The following is a 16,527-nucleotide window of genomic DNA, read 5'->3' as shown; positions in this document are numbered from 1 at the left end:
TACTCCCGTGCTAAATTCTGCAAATGTTCACCCCTCTTGTTCAAAATAAACTGTCCTAGCGGGTAACACTCTCACATATGGTGCTGTACTGTACTTCCCTGTCCTCTCTCACAAGCTAAAGGCCAGTAGTACGCAAGGGATGGATGTTATTTAAATAAGATATGAGAAAACACAAAACATAATGTTACCAAATACTACAATTTACTTCATAATAATATCTCAATATGTTAAATAACCATAATGTTAATTAAGACTTTATTATTACATCTGTAATACAGTAATTCATATACAGAACAACCACTTTTAGTGTTTGAAACAGTCATATCTCACACTAAACACTTTTATTTTTGCCTTATTTTATTCAGTTGGCATGTAGGAGTTGATAAGAGTTTGCTTAATAAACTCATTCTGGATAATTGCTCATTCTGGATCATAGAGGATACATTTCCTTCATATATGACATTGCATTATATTAGTTTTTGTACAGTATATTAACTTAATAGCCAAAATACTTGGAAATACGTGAATGAGAATAAACCTTAATTAGAAATGTGTTTCAGTCGTGCACATTATGTAGTTTAGAGACATTTAGAATGTCACAAATGGCTATTTCTGTTCTTTGTCCAAGAATCCTCTTGCAGCAATGCAGGTATTTGGCATTTAGAAGCTGCCAGTTTAGGGCCAGTGAGAGTATGTTTCTCAAACTAGAGACTTGTCTTTTTGCCATCCACTTCCCTCTAGCCTGGTTAGAGATATTTTTTTCAAAACTGTAATGCATGGAAAAGCCATCATCTCTCTAAAACAATACTTTAAGATAATTTTTTTTTTTTGGAATAATGTGTTTCTTTTATCAATTTTTAAAACCAAAATTTGACTGGCAAATGTAAAACCACTTGTCAGAACTCAATACCTCAGCAAATGGGGGAAGAATCCCCACTGTATGGCGATTTCTGCATGGTAGTGCAACCATTTTCAATTGTATAATAAGAAAATTCTCTTGAGTACCAAATTAGAACTTTAGCATGCTTTTGTAAAGAATAGGTAACTGAATATTTGCCATGCAAATTGAATAAATTCCACTTAAAACAATTAATTCAAACAGTATTAAATTGCAATTATTGATATCGGCAGTATTTTTGATCAATTTAATGCATCATTGGTGAAAGGAAGCATCAAATTCTGTCAAAAACAAAAATGTATTTGTGTTCTAAAAATGGAAGCACAAAGTGTAACTTGTAACAGAATTACTTGAGTCATTTACTTACTTATTAAAAACTACTTATTTACTCTTCCTTGAGTCATATTTCACAGTAATTCTACTTGTACTCAAGTTAATTATTTCTTCAGTAGTAGTACTTTTACTTAAGTTAAAAAAACATTACTATTTCCACCACTGATTTGGACCATACTGTCTGTATGCCTCAGCAGAAATCAAGATTCATCAGACCAGGCAACGTTTACAGAAGTAGAACCCAATGTCTTCCTGTTATTGCCCATCTGCCCATCGAAGTGTTGTGCATTCTGAGACGCTATAGTGGTTACCCGAGTTACCATTCCCTTTATGTCGCTCGAACCAGTCTGACCATTCTCAGTTTACCTTTCTCGTCAACAAGGCATTTCCATCTGCAGAACTAACCCTCATTGGATGTTTTTTAATTTTGGCAACATACTAAGTAAACTTTAGAGACTGTTATGCATAAAAATTCCAGGAGCTCAACAGTTAAAGAAACACTCAAATGAGCCCATCTGACACCAACAATCATGCCACAGTCGAAATCACTGAGATCACATTTTTCCCCATTCTGATGGTTGATGTGATCATTCATTGAAGCTCATGATCCATATCTGCTTGATGTTATGCATTGCACTGCTGCCACATAATTGGTTCATTATATAATCACATGAATTAGTAGGTGTACATGTGTTCCTAATAAAGTGCTCAGTGAGTGTACACACACCCACACAATATCATCAATTACTGGGCAAGTGTTGACCCTTAAATGACAGGGTGTTGGGTTCTACAGTTCTACCAAGTAGCCTATGCCAGAACCACCACTGAGTACCTCACAGTAATGATTTTGAGAACTGTGCTAGAGGAAAATTTAACCTCAAGTAGATTCAACAAACCCAATAAAAACAATGAGGGTAGAATAAAAACAGCAGACATGAACTAACAACAGTATAATGGAGAGACATACCCCTGACACTACAAGAAACACACTACATTGAAATAACATACAATCTTAAAGCCAACTACATAAGTATACAAATTAGGTTTTCGTTTAAACAGTATAATGTGATTTTTAAACAATCTAAAATGTAGGGATACTGCTGTATGACCAACTTTCTACTGCACCCCAAATGCTATTTTTATTGGCTGAAATTGAAATTTGGAGTTTAAAGCTCAGACTATATCCTGCAAATTTAGGTGAACTTGTGGACAAAATTGGCTATACATGTGTTTGCTGTAGCTGCACGAATCGGAATATGTTGGGACATGAGAAAGATAAGCTACAGTGCATTAATTTCCATTATGTTTTAAATGTTGTTAAAAAAGGCTTAGCAAATTAATGTTAAAGAAAATGCTGAAGGCTTTATTACAGAAGACTAAATGCCTGTAACGGACAAGATCTCTACTTAACGGAAAGGAGGAGGCGGGAACCGGCTAAACAGAAACGTAAACTTTAATGACCGAAAATAACTTAACATAAAAGTGCTTTGCTGCAAACAAAACAAAACAAAGACGCACACACAATTATATGTGTCTCTCTCGAAATGGCGTTGGCCTCTCCTTGTTTCTCTCCCGCTGATTAGACAACTCAGCGCCCAGCCACGCCCTTCCGCCTCGTCACAATGGCACTCTGGCAATTATTTTGCAAACTAGTTGAACACTAGTCGTCTAATCAAATAACCTCCAAAACTTGCTTTAAATTGTGAGATTAAATGTAGTGACAACAAGCTGTCTGTTAAAAGACTGCACTTTGACCAGATTTATGAAGCTTGAACACAAAAAATATATATTGTTCCAAATCCCATAAAAAAAAAAAAAAAAAAAAAAAAATGGAATCTTGTTAGTAGAACAGTCAATACAGTAAGTATGCAACGAAAGGTAAAAAAGAGAGGATACACGGTCATTAGCTGTCAATTCTCTTACTGCAGGATAGTGTCATTATGGTTACTGGATAAGGATTTTGTGGTACAAATTATACACTCATAAAGTGTCATTTCCAGCTGATGTAATATTTAAGAACCGAGCACAACCAACTTTAACTGTAGAAATTTCCACAACCTTTTAATACCTTATTAATTTCCTTGAATTTTCCAGGCCTGGAAATCAAATATTGTAAAATGTCCTTAAAGCAAACATGTATTTACACTATACATAATAGTAATATTACCACTTCCAAAAAATGTTTTATGTGGACAGCTAACACATTTCTGAAAATTTATTTTATTTACACTAACAGTGCATTTGAGTTTTTTTTTTTTACTTTTAATTAAAAATTAAGCTGTATTATAACGAACTACAGCAAAAAACATACCAACAACTTATTTATAAAAGGCACCTAAAATACAATCATAAAGATGACAAAAACAAATGACAGCATCTATTGTTGCTTAAATATACTGCAAACTATAAATAAGACAAGCGCACAAAACAATGTGCTTGGGAACACAACAAAGCTAACCAAAATATGACTGAAATTTGCAATACATATTAAAAAGGGGAAAAGTTAAGAGCAAACAAAGATGCTGTGCAAAATGTATACATTTCTTGTACATTTGATGGTGGTATTCCCAGTTACCCTCATGTTCTTGCCATGTGGCGTAGTCTTTTAAACAGAATTAAACATGACTAAAAATTCATGCTTTGTTGCATCCTTTCCAGCGCAGCCTCCTTTTGCTTAAGAAGATCCTTTAAGCGTTCGATTCTTTCACGGCGTTTTATCTCCTCAGCATCCAGCACATCTACAGAGTACAACTCTTGAGTTGACAATTTGTCTACTTTGGGAACCTGCTGTTTCCATGAATGTGATGCCATGCTGGTTACATTGGATGGCATGCTGGTTTCATTTGATGCTATTTGCGCATGGCTGGAGTCTTGTTCTGACGTCTCAGTCCGTGTGGGGCTGCTCGGTATGGTACTGTATTCTGTTCCATTTGAAAACATCTCAATCTGGTTGCCGTCCTGCAAAGTGGATGAAGAGAAGGCATCCGATGGTGTAATGTTCGCTAAACTATGAAGTGAGATGGAGTGCGAGGTTTCTCTTGTAGACTTTTTTGATGAAGATTTGCCATTCTGTGGACTGCTTGATAACCGTTTCTTCACTGCTTTCTTAACAGAATCATAAGCTCCTGTTGGTTGATTGGTCTCAGGTTGCCAGCTCTCCCCTGGCTTTTTATCTAGGCAGCTTCTCCTTGTCTCTTTGTGTGACTCAACAGTGGGTGGGTTCGGCCTCTCCTGTGGTTGGAGGGATATAGTTGCCTCTGCAGTCCCTAACACAGTCCCACAAGGACAGGCCGTGCACACCTTACCTTTCTTTGAGCGTGGTGGTGTCTTTCTTGTTGCAGAAGAAGGTGAGAGTGTTTGACTAGTCTGTGTTGCAGTTTGTTGTGATGAGGGAGTATGACAACGTGTGTTACCAGTAATATCAGCTGGAATTTCACATTGCATTTGAACCTTATCAGCTGTAGATTCTGCTACTTCTCCAGAATTTTGACGGGATGAACAAACTTCATCTTGACAAGTTTGTGAGACCAAACTTTCAATGGGAGAAATGGAAACATTTTGTGACTTTTTGCCTCTGCGTTTAGAGGCAGGTGAAACATTTCTAGTGCTGAGTGAAGGAACAACTTTATTTGCATCCTTTCCATTTTGCTCCAGCTTTTTTCTTCCGACTTTGTTCCCACCTGTATCCTCCTCCATCTTTGTTTGGGGCTCCTACAAGTACATCCATCAAGCAAAGGGTTATAAAACTAATAAATGCTATTTCTTCCACAGTAATATTCTGTCAAAAACAAGAGTAAAGTTTTTGTCACACAATTGCAATTTAAAGAAATATTTCACCCAAATGCTGTAATTCTATCACTATTAATTGAACACAAAAGGTTTATTGTTAAGAAGTCTTCACAGGATTTACTTGCTATAATGTATGTGTAGAGTCCCTGATCCGTTAAGCTCGAAAATGGCCAAACAAAAATACCATAAAACTGTAATCGATACAACTCATTTACTATATTCCAAGTCTTCTGAAGTGATACAATCAGTTTGCGGGATGAATAGAACAAAATGTATGTCTTGTGACCAAAAGTCATTTTGTACCTTTAGTCACAAGAAGATGAGGTAGACTTTCTTTTGTTTTGTTTTTTTGCCTTTTTCAAGCATGACAGACTGGAGTTACTATTCACTTACATTATGGCAAATAAACCTTGTACTCTAAACCTTTAAAAAATTCACCTCTGTATGTCATAAAGTTACACAGGTTGTAAGCAACATTAGGGTGAATAAATAATGACTTGATTTCGGTTGAACTATTCATTTTCACCGCTTGAGTCAGTAAAGGTTTTTTAATAGGTAAAATTAGAGAATGAGAGAAACATGTTAGAGGCTACTCAACAAATTTTCTTCAATAAATCCTTCAAAATATTGTCATTAAAAGCAGAACAGTCCAAAAGTATTTTTCACAGTTAAAGAGATGTTACAATTAGAGGTTGAAAGATAATAGTATAATTTTTTTCCGATAATCAAGCATTTTTCTTTAATCAGATATTGTTTTTATAATATCGGATCCATCGATAACTGGTGCCATCTGGTGTGAGTTTCTGAAATTGCACTCAAGCCATTGTAGCAGTGCATGCGAGATGAAAAAGCATTTTTTACTTTTATGTGGGCATTTGTTTTCTACACGTATAAAAAAAATGTAAATGTCAAATACTTAGAATTTATGTTAATAAATTAATTAAATGTGAGTAATTACAGTACACAGCATAAATGAGTACATCCTTTCTGAACAAGGATATATTTCTATTTCTAAATGACCATTACAATTAATGCAAAGATGACAAATTTGAAATGTAAATATACTTAACACAATAGAAAGTTATGTTATCAATATCTGGAAAATAAATTAGGTACCTTTGCTTAAATAAAGGGTTGCAAATATGAGAACACCTTTGAATAAATTCAAATAGTGTGCAATATTTTAGTCCTCCATAACTTTTAAATACTGCTCTGACCCTTCTTGACATCAAGTGTACAAGTTCATGCCATATTGTCACATCTATCCTCTTCCACTCTTGGAGTATGTGTTCTTTGAGTACTCTGATGTTTAATGGGGAATGATGCTCGACTTGCACCCCACAGGTACTCAAATAGGGTTGAGGTTGGGCGACATACTATCTTGTTTATCGACAGGAATGCAGCAGTGGCTTTGGAATAATGTTTAGGGTCATTGTCATGGGCAGAAAATGCCCGACAGCCCAGGGTGGGGAAAGAGGGTCACGTCTTCTCTTTAAAGATTTTGCAGAACATCTGTGAATTCATGATTCCATTGATGATGAACAATTCCCCCACACCTCCAGCACTCATAAATCCCCATATAAGAACTTTACATCACTGTGGGTACCATGCACTTCCCACTTTACTCCCATGTGACGCCATTCATTTTGGATTTCAACAGATCCACACACACTAAGATTTGAGCTCATAAGACCAGCTTATAGATTCTCAGAGGTCTGCACCTTTATCAATATGAGCCTTGGCAAAGGCTAAATTGTTTATTTTATTTTAATGCTTTGGCTTCAGCAGTGCCTTCATGTGTGGATGACAACCATGTACTCCACATCTTTGCAGTGTGACTTATTGTGCGAGATGAAGCAATCCCTCCAGTTTGGCTTCCCACAGCATTTGCCAGCTCTGAGGCACGTGCTTGGCCATTCTTAGCCATAATCACACATCATGAAATGAAAGCTTACAGCAACAGTCTGAACATTTCAGGAAGCTTGTCACAAGTTCATCCTTTTTTTTTATTTCTATATCACTTTTGCCACTGTGTTTTGACTTAGTAACAGTGATTTGCTAATGCTTTTGTACCATTGTCACCTTTTGTGCAATTAAATAATTTTCTTTCTTCATTTACTTCACAATTCTCTCCCATGTGGTCCATATGTTGTCAGCATTGAGTCTGAAAGTGATTCACTCTTTACAATAAGGAAAACATTTACACTAACCATCTAGTGTTGTCAAAAATACCGGTACAAAGTCGGTACTCAAACAAGACATTATTTACGATACCAGAATTTCTGAAGGTAGAGTCGGGAACTTTCGAACTCTCACAACCAGCAAAAGATGACGACAAGCAAAGTAGCTGCTGCTGCGGAGTCTCAACTGAGTCATGTCGAAAAGAAAAGTGAAAAAAGCCAGGTTTGGAAATTATTTGCATTTGAGGCTGATGAAAAGGGAAACATCATAAATCAGCAAAAACCTGTTTGTAAATGCTACTTTCGCAATTTTCTGACGAAAGGAGGAAACACATCAAACTTAATAAAGCACATGAAAGACCGACACCCGGATTTATTCAAGCAACTAAAGCATATTATCATTTGCATTAGGGCTGAAACATTTAGTCGACATTATCGACATCGTCGAAAATACAAAATGGATGAGAAAAATGTTCGTTGTTGAATAGTCGTTTGATCTCATTTAACGTAACATGAAATCACATTAAACTGTAACGATATCGCGTGAGAGCAGCAGTTCGCACCTGATGGAGGAATTATTACACAGATCAGTCCAGATGCACTCTTTTATGTAGATCCCAAAGTATTAGGAAATGATTAAAAAAAAAAAAAAAAAAAAGCAGAAGCATGTACCATTGTGGAATAAGCGGAGGCGGAGCTCTTTAAAGGAAACATCCCGGCTTTACATCTTAAACGCAGTAAAATTGCTTTAATAAAGTTCAAATAATACAGAAGCATGTTAATAACTATAAACTCAGAAACTGCCATTTCTCTGTGTGGTCTGTGCCTCTTCTATGAGTTGCGTGAATGTCCCGATCTAATGGGAGAGATTGAAACTGCACCCGGCTGAGAGAGAGACTGTCTCGGGGAACTCATCCCTCGAGCGCACACGCTAAATACAGCTAAATTAGAACGCGATTGCTCGCAACTTATTTAATCATAATATATGTCACTGCATTTCTTATCATGAAGAAAATTGGCAATATGCAGCTTTATTAATAAGAGAGCACTTTGCACATTAGTTAGGAAATAGTTTTTTATTAATTCTATTGTATGCTTGTTTATTTAGGCTTTTTTTTAATACGTGGTAAAAAAAAATTATTAAAAGTTGCAAAAGTTGAAGCAAAAATAATAATAAAAAATAATATATTTAAATTAAAGTGTTGCTCAATGGCATATTTTTGTTCTTCTTCTTTTGTTCTTTGCTGCTAATGTTTTGTAGACTTTGTTAATAAAAGTGTGTTGTTTAGTAACCTGTTTTTGCTTTGATACCGAAAATGGTATCGAGTACCGTGAAATTTCACTAGTATCAGTACCGACTACTGAAATTTTGGTACCGTGACAACACTATAACCAACTACGTCTATTTGAGTGTGATGGTTCAAAAGAATAATCTGCTAATCAATGTCCCTCAACAAGCACCAGAAAACATTTTATATCATAACTTTTAGGAGGGTGTACTCATTTTTGCAACACAGTCTTATCATTTTGATAAAGTAATTTTGACTTTAGTATTGACATGTTTCATTAGTATCTGATAAACCAGAGTTGCTAAAACATTACATTATACACGAACACCAAATATGTCTTATTTGAAAAGAGAGATGAACTTGTTAGATTTCAGAGGGAATGTACTCATATATGCTTTGTACTGAATATCTTGTGTTTTATGCAAGTAATATGTATACCTAGACCTAGCATAGAATACGAATATATCAGATGTTACAAATAAAATACAGACCCAGATCAATCAAGGTGTGGATTGAGGACCACCATATCAAAACCCTGTCATGGCAAGCCCAATCTCCAAACCTGAACTCCATTGAAAACCTCTGGAATGTGAGCAAGAGGAAGATGGATGGCCACAAGCCATCAAACAAAGCAGAACTACTTGAATTTATGCACCAGGAGTGGCCAACAGCAATGTGAAAGACTGGTAGAGAGCATGCAAAGACACATGAAAGCTGTGATTGAAAATCAGGGTTATTCCACCAAATATTGATTTCTGAACTCTTCCCAAGTAAAGAGTGTATTAGGTGTATATTGTGTTTTGTAACAGATGTGTAAACAGTGTTGTGTGTAAATCAGATGTTTATTGTAATTGTCATACTACTATGTTGCTTGGAACTGCACCCAAGACTTTCACCCACTGTTGCACTTGTGTATATGGTTGAGTGACAATAAAGGGATTTGATTTGACATTAGTATTGTGTTGTTTAAAAATGAATATGAACTTGTTTTCTTTGCATTATTCTAGGTCTGAATACACAGCATCTTTTTATTATTTTGACCAGCTGTCTTTTTCTGCAAATAAATGCTCTAAATTACAATATTTTTATTGAAAATTAGGAGAAATGTTGTTAGTACTTTATAGAATAAAATAAAAATTTTCATTTTCCTCAAACGCATACCTATAAACAGTAAATCCAGTGAAACTGATCATTTTGCAATGGTCTCTTACTTTTCCCCCAGAGCTGTATACTGTCAGGATACATAAATATGTAACTCACCTGAATCATCTGCTGGATTTTTGCCTGTAGCTGTGACCCCTGGATCAATTTGCGAAGGCCGTCTAATGTGCGTTTGTTTACCACAAGTTTCTCTGGTTGTAGATCTGGCTGTGCAGTTTTACTAATTCTTTGCATACAAATTTGTATATCAGAGGTTATACCAAACTCTTGTCTTAGCTGAAAGTCACTCTTGTGTTGACTCTCTTGATCCGGAGCTGGATTTCCAAAGGACTGAAACATAGGAGGAAAGAAGTAATTAAATACACGGTGCTCTAAAATGATTATAGGATGCAAATAAATAATATATAAATATTTTTGCATACTACCTTATCAGTGATATCAGTGGCTTGAGCGCAAACATTACGAAGCTGTCCCCACGTGGCATTCCTACTGCTGACAGTTTCACCAAGAGCAGCATGATCTTGACATTTTGACTCTGCCAACAAAGGGTTTGATGGACTTACACTCTCCAATTCCTCATTCTCCATATCCACATTTTCAGATAGAAAACTCAAGTTTCTCTCAGCCATTTCAGATTCCTTGGCCTGCTCATCCACATCCATCTTGTCATCACCCTCACTAGCAGCAGGATTTTCCTGAGCTTCAACTACATCCAACTCTTCATGTGCCGATTCTTCCCTTTTGTTCCAAGAGGCAGACTTTGTGCTTATTTCTATCTCCGTGTCTGCCGTTTCTTCCCTTTCGTTCTGAGAGGTAGACTTTGCAGCCATTTCCATCTCTGGGCATGCCATTTCTTTCCTTTTGTTCTGAGAGGCAGAATTTGTGTCCTTCTCACCAGAGTGGGTCTCTGACTTTGGTGGAATATATGATACAAATATGACATTAGAGTCTTCATCACTCTCGTCCACCTCTGTTTGACTTGGTGTGGGCAAATTGCCAGGGGAACCTCCCAGGCATGTAGAACTCTCATCATCATCACAAAGATCAATGATTTCATTTGGGGTACCACCATTTACATTTATTTTTAAATTCTGCTCTTTAGTACCTTTAGAAGAGTCTAATCCAGCAGAGCTGGAGGGCAAAGCAGGAGAGGTGTTGATAAATCCCCTTTTCACACCTTCACTGACCATCACATCTCTAGCAATCTCCGAATTCTTTTTGGCCACAAAGTAGACCTTCCCATTGCACATGACAAGGGCATTGTCCTTGCCTGGGGTGATCGTTTCTTGGCTGATTTGAGCAGCAGTGGGTTTGCTTGCCACGATTTCACTTGTCGTGGTGACTGACTCTATGTGCTTGGAGTCAGAGTTTGTGCTTGTTGACGCTACAGGTACAAGACATGGAGCAAACGCACCTGTCCCCTCCTGAACTACCCATTTAATGGGAGTGTTCACATCTTCACTAGGATTTTTATTGGATTGTGAACAAACAGGTAGGTTTGTCCTAAAATTTGCAGCCTGATTTTGAGACAAGGCCTTCTGTATTTGACTCTGGTTGGCAAAAAACACTTGTTGGTCAGGATTTAGCTTCACAGAGTTCACAGGGGACACCAACACAACTGTCGGTGGACCCTTCTCATTGTTAAAGGTGTAATTTACAGACTTCATTATCCGGCTTTTGATTGAAGGTGGGAGCGCAGAGGCTGGGAGTGTCCTAACTTTCGCATTAGGAGGGATCTGAAGGCAATGACCATTTGGGAGAACAGGTGACTTTACAGTAACAGGCAGCTTTTGGACAACCGCCATGGTCTGCCCATTGGTTTGAGGTGGTAACTGTATTGCACACTGAGAAACTGTGGATGTTGCAAGAGGAACATGCACTTGCTTAGGAGTAAGTATGGATAATTCATTAGTACCGCTGTGTTGAACTTTTTCGGAGTTCAAAGCACTGACATCTGGCGGGGTTGTCAAGACATACCGTATATCTGCTATGGGCTGAATGGAGGAGAGTCTAGTCTGCGGCTGAGATGAGGGGGTAGGAGATGGATGAACAGGTTTTGTTAGGACTTTCAGTTGTAGTTCAACATTGTCTCTTTCTGCAATGAATGGTGTCTGGAAATACTGTCCGTTCAGTTTCTGGACAGGGATCAACTTCATGACATTTTTCCCATCCGGTCCCACTGCAGGCATTGCTTGGTAGTAGACTCCAGTTCCACTAGCAGAGAATTAAAAAATATATGAATCAATAGTTTGCTTACAAAAGAAATCTATTAATCACTAAATGACAGGATGGTGCTGCAATTAAAATAAATTTACTATGAAAAAACAGAATGCCTCAAGGTTCGAGTTAACATTTGACCAAACAGTGACAAATGTACAAAATATATTAGACTTTAGAAAACCTAGGCAGTCCTCATAGTGTGTACAAAATGGCAATTTATTGTAAACTAGGTGTTTTATCTTCATGTTTATTACTAATTTATCTATACTGTCTATACCCAGTTTCACTGACTGTTCAAATTTGTAATAATAAAAAAAAATTAACAAATTAAATTATAAAAAAAGTCAGAAGTTTTCATACACCTTAGCCAAATACACAATTTCTGACATTTAATCATAAAAAACATTCACTTTCTTAGGTCAGTTGGGATACTATATTTTAAGAATGTGAAATGTCAGAATAATATTATTAATTTCAGCTTTTATTCCTTTCAACACATTCCCAGTGGGTCAGAAGCTCACACTTTGTTAGTATTTGGTAGCATTGTCTTTAAATTGTTTAACTTGGGTCAAACGTTTTGGGAAGCCTTCCACAAATTTCTCACAATAAGTTGCTGGAACTTTGGCCCATATATCCAGACAGAACTGGTGTAACCGAGTCAAGTTTGTAGGCCTCCTTGCTCGCACTCACTTTTTCAGTTCTGCAGACACATTTTCATCAGATTGAGGTCAGGGCTTTGTGATGGCCACTCCAATATCTTGACTTTGTTGTTGCTTTTGCCACAACTTGAGGTATGCTTGGGGTCATTGTCCATTTGGAAGACCCATTTGCGACCAAGCTTTTACTTCCTAGCTGATGTCTTGAGATTTTGCTTTGATATATCCCCATAATTTTCCATCCTCATGATGCAATCTATTTTGTAAAGTGCACCAGTCCCCTCTGCAGCAAAGCACCCCCACAACATGATGCTGCCACCCCTGTGCTTCACGGTTGGGATGGATATATTAAGCTTGCAAGCCTCACCCTTTTTCCTCTAAACATAACGATGGTCATTATCGCAAAACAGTTCAATTTTTGTTTCATCAGACTAGAGGAAATTTCTCCAAAAACTAAGATCTTTGTCCCCATGTGCACTTACATATTATTGTTAAAAAATGTAAAATAATCTTATCTAACCGTTTCCTCCAGCATCTTCACAAGGTCCTTTGCTGTTGTTTTGGGATTGATATGTACTTTTTGTCCCAAACAACATTCATCTACAGAATGTGTCTCCTTCCTGGGCGGTATTGATGGCTGCATGGTCCCATGGTGTTTATAGTTGCATACTATTTTTTTGTACAGATCATAGACTGTAAAAAATGATGGACGACGCCCCTTCGCTCTTTTCCATTGGTGAAAACTGAAGCCGCCAGTGTCACGATATGGCGCTGACATCGTGGGACTTGAGTCTGTGCAGTTGCGATTTCGGGACCAGACCTGCGCAGTAGTGAGCAGGAAGTAAAGCCGCGAAATCAATGCCCCAACCTCACTCTCGCTGAATCAATCGTAAGCACACGCCCCTGCACTTTTCTTTACCCATTATGACGGTGTGAAATAATTAATTATAGAAATGTAGATATTAAATTTAAAGCTCCAATCTCCTCAGTCCTCCGAAGATCCCGAAAAAAAGTCAGTTGGTGCTTCAGTGACTACTTCGCTCAGAGAACCTGTCAATCACAGCTGTCAATCATGTTGTCACAGCACAGTTTTTATAGCATCAAATAACTAACTAAAAACAAACTTATTTAGAAAACAAACACTTCAAATTACATCAACGTGATAGAAACTACAGTAAATGACAAACTATCTTTGGAAAAAAGATATGTGAAGTGTAATTTAATTGTTTAGTTGGTCTCACGTCCCGCTGAATAACATGGGGAGGCGGGGTTTATGACCTATACTAGGACCAGTCGCGGGGGGCGATCGAGACGTATTGGCTTCACTTTTGAGGGCTTGTGGGGCACACATGGTACAGATGAACATGGTACCTTCAGACATTTGGAAATTGCTCTCAAGGATGAACCGGACTTGTGGAGGTCCACAATTTTTCTTGGCAGATATCTTTTTACTTTCCCATGATGCGGCACTGATTTTGAAGGTAGGACTTAAAATATATTCATAGGTACACCTCCAATAAAGCACACCTATCAGAAGCTAATTGGCTAACTGTCAAAAGGCTTGACAATTTTCTGGAATTTTCCAAGCTGCTTAAAGGCACAGTTAACTTAGTGTATGTAAACTTCTGACCCACAGAAATTGCAATAAAGTCAAATAAAAGTGAAACAATCTGTAAACAATTCTTGGAAAAATTACTTGTGTCATAAAGTAGATGTCCAAATCAACTTGCCAAAACTATAGTTTGCTAATATTAAATCTGTGGTGGTTAAACAATGAGTTTTAATGAATTTAAAATCTGTGCATCTTCCAATCATGTCATATTTGTTTAGAAATCAAAAAGCGGCAAATGGAAAAAAAAGAAAGAAAAAAAACGTTTTAGTTAGTAAATGATTTACTTGGTAATTCATCCACTAATACAACCTTTTTTAAAAAAACTTTTTTTCAGAGAATTATGTTTTAGAAAAATTACCTGAATACTGATTATGTAAATTCGATTTTCCAATCATCTGTAGACTTTTATTTAGCTAAATATTCATTGAAGTTTGTGTTAAGTCTAACAAGGATTAACACTATGTTCTGCTGTTCCTCTTGAGGATCATGGATTTGTATGCGATAGTTTTATATGCGTATTGGTCATGCCAATACTTTTTCTGGACTGCACGTTCCTGAGCCGATAAAAATTATAGAGTAGGCTCTTTTACCTTCAAACAAACGCCTGTTAAAAATAACACCTGGTTATAATCCCATGCAAACTGACATGCTGGTAACTTTCAAGTTCTTCAAGTGTCTGAAGTTGATGTTGGCCAAAAGACAACACCAGAAATTGTAAAAAGCAGTTCAATATTTTTTTTTTATTCAAGAGTGTAATATAGGATTTGAGGCATGCTAATATCAGAAATTCTGCTGTATCTTGCCATATATTCCAATCAATTTATTCTAATAATCCTAGATACAGTATATGATCACGTTTAACCCATGTGACCTTCGGAACATTTTTGTCTTTTTCGATCATTTTGGCTGTGTTAATGGCAACAGCCTACATTTTGCCAAAGGTGTGTATTTTGGGGGAATTTTGATATTTCAACCTCAGTTCCTAAAATACACCTATATTAAACAGTGTACACAAAATAGTTATGCTCAGGACCTTCAGGACAAAAATGTACCATTGAAAAGGCAATATTTGATTCCAGGGCCATTAAAGCATATATTCGTGAATTATAAGATATTACGCTTTTAATCCGGAGCCCTGGCTTCAAAATTGTAGTTTTGAATATCTTCTCCCAGATAGCGCAATATCTCATGTTTAGCCTACGGAGCACATAAATGCCACCCCCCTCCTGAAAATTAATGAATATTTGGTCATTTTGATGAAATTAATAATAATATATAATATTATGACAGTTTTTAGACGTGAACATTTTTGTCCTCGAAGGACCTCTGATTAACTTTTTCTAGGTTAATATTTCCTGAATAATTTATACGCACTGTCATAAATGTTCTGATAGGTCAATTACGTGGCAACAGTGTGTAAAAGCAGAAGAGTAGACACACCCATCTCTGTGATTTCTCTTAGGGAGAAATATAAACAAATAAAAGGCGGCTAGAATTCTACTTTTTTATCAATCAATGTTTATTTATTTGTTTTTTACTTTTGCAGACACATTTAATATTTCAATTTCAATGGAATGAACGTTAGATACACGGATTATTCAACCTAAGTTTATGTAAACTTTAACTGCAGTTACCATACGAGTGTAAAAATTTAGCTATTGGGCATGTTCTCACTGAAAATACTGATCATACTAAACATCTTTCATGTTAAAACGGTCAAGAAGTTACACTGATTATACTAAACATATGTGAACGGTTGTGTATTCACATTCATTTACGTTAATCTTTCTAGAACAGTCCCCGAATTTGTTATTAAAGTAATTAATGCTTTCGAAAATACAATTGCTTCAAAATAGTTACGTAGTTAACAAGCTTGTGTAAAATGCAGCCATTGGACATCTTTTCACGGCAGACACTGAAAACATATAACCCGTCAACGGTCTTATATTCAATCTTCAGTTACGAACATCTCTCCAGAACAACCTCCGAGTTTGTGTTGATATTCTTTATAAAATGTTCGTTTTCTGAGGTAACTGACGCGATCGCTTATAAAACTCACCAAAACACGCGCCATTTTGCACAAGCTTACAATGATCGGCCAAAGCCACACACGATTGTTAACGTTTAAACGTAGTTAGAAAAACTTACCTTTCCATCGCGATTCTCCGTAGACATCCCAACTCAAGAAATAACTCTTGTTAAAGCCTTCTTTAGCACATCGTTAGATTTTACCCACCAACTGAAGAGAGCTACCTTGAAAAGACTGCAATCGGAAGTAAGCAATACCAAAATAAAAGACACTAACCTCGAAGTCTCTCAAACGTAATTATAGAAAGAAAGAAGAAGACCTTCAATATAAATCTAAACAGGGTCTCACACTAAAAATTGT

The 16,527-nt window shown here is 36.7% G+C and overlaps 1 protein-coding gene across 1 annotated transcript; it reads right to left on the bottom strand.

The window, feature by feature from the left end:
• Positions 1-1,143: 1,143 nt before the first annotated feature.
• LOC127630811 (uncharacterized) lies at positions 1,144-16,407 on the bottom strand. Its single transcript, XM_052108607.1, has 4 exons — positions 16,287-16,407; positions 10,076-11,864; positions 9,750-9,980; positions 1,144-4,942 (listed from the first exon to the last, which is right to left on the bottom strand). The coding sequence occupies exons 1-4, from the start codon at positions 16,292-16,294 to the stop codon at positions 3,857-3,859; spliced, it is 3,114 nt and encodes a 1,037-aa protein (XP_051964567.1). The 5' UTR covers positions 16,295-16,407; the 3' UTR covers positions 1,144-3,856.
• Positions 16,408-16,527: the final 120 nt, after the last annotated feature.

Source organism: Xyrauchen texanus, chromosome 37, assembly GCF_025860055.1.
Source record: "Xyrauchen texanus isolate HMW12.3.18 chromosome 37, RBS_HiC_50CHRs, whole genome shotgun sequence".
NCBI classification, from domain to species: Eukaryota; Metazoa; Chordata; class Actinopteri; order Cypriniformes; family Catostomidae; genus Xyrauchen; species Xyrauchen texanus.
Note: the sequence above shows the minus strand (reverse complement) of the source record. Positions and strands in the feature narration are given on the sequence as shown.

Excerpts from the sequence above, each read along its gene's own strand:
- LOC127630811 (XM_052108607.1), bottom strand. Across the intron at positions 9,981-10,075 it reads CCACTGATATCACTGATAAG|TCCTTTGGAAATCCAGCTCC; the intron begins GTAGTATGCAAA and ends CCTATGTTTCAG. Across the intron at positions 4,943-9,749 it reads AAATCCAGCAGATGATTCAG|GAGCCCCAAACAAAGATGGA; the intron begins GTGAGTTACATA and ends ATGTACTTGTAG.